This window comes from Penaeus vannamei, unplaced genomic scaffold (genome assembly GCF_042767895.1).
Source record: "Penaeus vannamei isolate JL-2024 unplaced genomic scaffold, ASM4276789v1 unanchor762, whole genome shotgun sequence".
Classification (NCBI taxonomy): Eukaryota; Metazoa; Arthropoda; class Malacostraca; order Decapoda; family Penaeidae; genus Penaeus; species Penaeus vannamei.
In genome coordinates this window covers 15001-20000 of record NW_027213766.1, presented here as the reverse complement: position 1 = coordinate 20000, position 5000 = coordinate 15001, and the positions used below count along the sequence as shown (strand labels likewise).

Here is a 5000-nt window from a genome sequence, read left to right as displayed (position 1 = left end):
GGCTTAAGCTCAGGCGGGACATTAAGGTGGGGTCTTGGAACATCTATTCTTTATGACAGGATGATCGGTTGCCACTACTGTCGAAGGGACTGGGCTGGCTGCTCTTTCGGAGGTATCTGTCGCATACCAGCTGAACTGTTAAAGGCTGGTGGTGAATCTATGGTGTGGGGGTTGCATGCTGTCCTGGCTGCCTTCTGGCAGTCTGGTATCATTCCTCTTGACCTGTTGAGGGATGTGGTCATCCCTCTTTGGAAAGGGAAAGGGGATCGATGGGACTGCAGTCATCGCTAAGGCATCACACTGCTCAGTAAACCGAGCAAGGTTCTCACTCATATCCTTCTGAGGTGTATCAAAGACCACCTGCTGAGCTACCAGAGGCCGGAGCAATCTGAATTCAATTGTGGTAAGTCCACAATGGACCATATCCTGGCACTTCAAATCATTGTTGAGTGCCGTCGTGAATTCAGTTTGATGCATCAGGAATCGCTCTGGGAGATTCTGAGATTGAGAAGAATTCCAACAATGGTGATTGGATTAACAGTAAGCCTGTATAACAGTATGTAAGTGCTGTAAAGTTGGTGAAGGGGGGTGTCGAGCTTCTTTCCTGTTAGCTCAAGAGGGAGACAATGATGTCTCCTTGCACCAACACTTTTCATCACTTGCATAGACTGGATACTGGGCAGAACTACTGTCTAAAGTCATCACTAAATAATTCTGGGCAATATCAAGGTTACTGATCTGGGCTTCGCTGACGATGTTGCTATTCCGTCTGAGTCCCTGGAAACCCTAGTGGTGGGTCTAGATGCATTTAGCAATGAAGCAAAGCCCTGAAACCTGAATGTTATCCTGCACCTTCTTTGTTTACATACTTTCTGGATATGTGAGGAATGAAACAAAGGATTATTTGAAACGCTTCCATTCTCCTGATTAATTCCCATAATTATAGACACAGTAAAAGGCAAAGTATCCAAGCTTTGTAAACACAATTATTTATAATTCCCTCGGCTCTTTCTTCCTTCAGTACGAGGCTTCTGGTCGCCTTCAGCCTCCCTCAAGGGTGGCTCTAAGATCCCTCGGCTCATGGGCGGCGCCTCACCTCAAATTCCATGACTCTTGGGTGTGGGCGTGGCGCGTGGGCGGCTCCACAGTGGGCGAGGCGTTAATCAGTTCACCCCAGAGCATTTTGGACCCGCTTTCACCAGGTCATTTGCATTTGGAGGTCGACCTTCACGTTAACTCTTCTGCCTTGGGTGAGTTGAAAACATGCGCATTTTATGATTACAAAATCTATATGAGAGGGTTAATAATCATTTAAGTTATTACGATGTTCAGCGTTGAGCCTCTCTAGATTTTTTATCCCTTTTTTATGACAGAATGATAATGGGGTTGAAGGAAAACATTAATTATGATCCAAGTTCATTAACTGTACGCAGCTTTAGAAAACAAAACAACAAAAAACGTGATATCACAACTACTGACGCTCATGAATAATGCTTGCAAAATCGCCCAACACACACACACACACACACGTTCCCGTGCGCGCACACAACTCTTTATGAATAACCGATAACCACCGCTATCTAACAAAAATGAATCTTAAAATCGAACACAGAAAAAAATCACCGTCAATATCGTCACAGTCACCAGTTACAGGGAAGTTTCTTGCACGTAACGTTCCGTCTTGTACTTTCTTAATAAAGATCTGTTTATTCACTTATGTCGATGGTGCGCATAACTCGAGGGTAGACGGGAGGACACTTCGCTCGAGTCAAGATCTCGGAATCAGCGGAGGCTGTGACACGCTGCTATTCCCTCTGCGTTCGTCCAGTCCGGGGGATAAAAACCCTGCCGGTGCTGCGGGCGACTGTGGCGATACTGAGCCGCGCTTGATGTCCCTGAGAAAGACAGACCATAACGTTGACGCACTTCGACACTTAGTTACTTATTTCATTTCTTTATAACCACCCTTAAGTCATGTAAAATTATTTATTTTCTTTTCACAATACCGTTTTCTTACCGAGGTTTTTAATTATGATGCGTAGCGTCGAAGATGAAGGATTCCACAGGTAGCCCTCGCAGGTGAGCGGTCTGCTTGCCAAGCTCTACCTGGCAAGGGCGCGTCAAGTACGCTGGAGTTGCCACTTGTTTGTTTGTTTTAACTCTTTTTAACCCCGTTCGCATATTTCATTTTCTTTAGCTATCGTTTCTCGTGTTCATTTATTTTACTTCTCGTATTTATTACACAAATTGCTTAATTCATTATTCATTTTTTGTTTTTATTTCTCCGTTTTTTTTCTTTCGCTATGGTCATTACCGGACCCTCACTTTCCCGCACATTTTGCGTATCACGCTAACCTTCCTTTTTATTGTAAATTGTATTATATCATACACTTATTTTAACAATGGAGCCCTTGCGACTTGCATACATATATACATACAAGTATTCATTTATGCATTCGATAATCATTAACTTCCTGATCTGACCAGTCGTCCACGTTCATTAGCCTCGTATACACACACGCGTAAACGCTTCAACATTCGTTACTTTATTTTTTTATCCCTTGCATAACTTTTTGCCCTTTCATATATATATATATATATATATATATATATATATATATATATATATATATATATATATATATATATGAAAGTATACTATGTGTAAGACTGTACACTTGACTTTGACCGGCGTGGGTTTCCTTGTCCGGCAGTTCTAAGTATACGTCCTGCCACGTATGTGGCTCCTGGTCTGATTTAAGGATGACCCAAGCTGACCTCGCTCACTCACACCCTCCGTGAGGCTGTCCTTGCCAGTGCCTGCCTCGTTCACTCACACAGACACATGGCAGACCTTGCACCTGCCTTGCCACACTCACTCACTGCCGTGACCTGGCCTCGCTGCTGGCCGGACCACTCTCCACTCATCACCACCAGTCATATCCTGTTCATTTCTAAGCATGTGTGTTACTCTTATAGGATAAAGAGTCCACCGTTTGATTAGTGTATTACTCTGCCTACTAGTATTCCATACATAGGAGGTTCAACACCTATTACAGTGGTGGCAGAGAGGTGGTTTCAACACACACATTCTGTCAATCATCTTCACCTGAGGTCTTCACCAGTATATGTGAGGATATGATCTCTGGTCGCAAACATAAATATCGTTAATTAAATAATTCATTCTTTAATATTTAGAGATTTATATTGTTTTATTTTTTATTGTTTTATATTGTTAAGCTACAACGAATTTAATTTGTTCGTGATTTCTCTCAAGCTGAGAATTTTCTCCTTGTGATTCGCAATTAGTTACAAATTCTATGTACTCCATTTTCTTCTTGTACGAATTTCGTTGATTTATCATTGAATTTCACTTGTTTCGGGGACTCCTTTTGGTTCACTTTATTATCTTACTGATTTCGTTATTCACATTCACAAACGGTAAATATAATTCATTATCTCTGTAGTGAACAGTCCGGCCCCCGGGCTGAGTCTCATTCAATTCACTTTATTTCGTTCAGTAATTTGGATAAAAAGGGAAACCCCACCGTCGATGAAATCTAGTGTACTCTGTACATTTGTAAGTGAGGAATAATTGCTTCAATCTGTCAGTATTTGTAACGAATTCGTAATTATGATTTAATACAATCGGGGAGAGCGTAAAAACATTTCACATTATTCACACACACACACACACACACACACACACACACACACACACACACACACACACACACACACACACACACACACACACACTCATTCATCTATGCACTATGAATATATACAAATCTTCATGGATAGGATTTGTTGTGTCGTAATTGTAGGTTATCTCATTTGCCGCAATGTTGCCAGTCGTGATGAGTGACAATAATGCAAAATATTCATTTACATATTTTTTTTCTTTCTCTATGAAATGACAATCAGTTCAAGTATATCCTCGCAAATTGGCACTGTCATTTCCCTTATCTATTCTCATATCTATTTCATATGTTTGTAGCTCAAGAAGGTCCGTAAGGATCGCTTCTCCCATCTCCCTCGCTTAGTTTCTTCTTGAAAAATACAAAAGTGAAAAAAAACGAAAATAAATGAGATAAACTCACTTAAAACTGCAAATAATGTAAAAACATCGGTTAGTAGCACTTAAAATCCGTCTCTCTCTGTTGTCTTTCTTTTTCTCTTACTATCTTGGCCATTACGTGTATGATCTGGTTCAATAATGCATAAAATAGACTGTGGATATCCGACATGGCGCCAAAGGAGGCCTAACTGCAGCACGGTCACCTTAGAATGCCGTGGGATGTACGTCGCCGGAAGACAGCCGCAGGCCTGAAGACCAGGAGTTGTTAGTGCAGATATTAAGCCGCCCCAGGATGAGGTGGAAGGACGCCCGTAGATCCTGCGAAGAACCAGGAACTCGTCAGAGCAGGCCCCAGGATGCTATGGAAGAGCGCCGCCTACCTGGCCGCCCGTAGATCGGTCAAACTCAGGAGCTCGTCTGCGCAGGAATAAGTCGCCCTCATATGCCGGAGAGCTCGCCTCTGTCCACACGCCCATAGTCCCAGACGCAGGATACGAGGATGTTTGAATGAGTACGAAGCCAAAAAGGACCTGGACGAGATCTGCGAGGACGTGTGGACGAATACACTGCCGAGTGACACCTGCAAGAGGACTACGAGGAAGTCTGGATGTCCTGAAGTCAAGGAGGACCTAGGCGAAATCTTCGAGGACGTGTGGATGCCGAGGACAAATGGATTCACCAAGTACCGAGAAGAAAAGACCGACTAGGAGGAGCAACACGAGTACGACCAACAACAAGAACACGAGGCCAAGATTACCAACAATCAGGTCTGATGATGGGTCACCCTTGAAGCAGAAGAAATATCGCCTCGAGGACGAGGAATGATATAGCATATCATATGCAAGGCTACACGTGGCTTTGACCGGCGTCGGGTTTCATCTGCCGGAGTGAGTTTCCTTGTAGGGCGGTTCTATTTATA

The 5000-nt window shown here is 43.1% G+C and overlaps 1 protein-coding gene and 1 long non-coding RNA gene across 2 annotated transcripts in view; one reads left to right on the top strand and one right to left on the bottom strand.

Annotated features, from left to right (window-relative positions):
• Window positions 1-5000, top strand: part of LOC113802503 (protein O-linked-mannose beta-1,2-N-acetylglucosaminyltransferase 1) — a 32873-nt gene that overhangs the window by 13069 nt on the left and 14804 nt on the right. Inside the window, 1 exon segment of the mRNA XM_070119817.1 lies at window positions 1022-1250. Within this exon segment, the coding sequence (XP_069975918.1) occupies window positions 1022-1250 (229 nt within the window).
• Window positions 1404-2108, bottom strand: LOC138861063 (uncharacterized). The gene is made up of 2 exons (XR_011398448.1): window positions 2018-2108; window positions 1404-1895 (listed from the first exon to the last, which is right to left on the bottom strand). It is a non-coding gene; the product is annotated as an uncharacterized lncRNA (long non-coding RNA).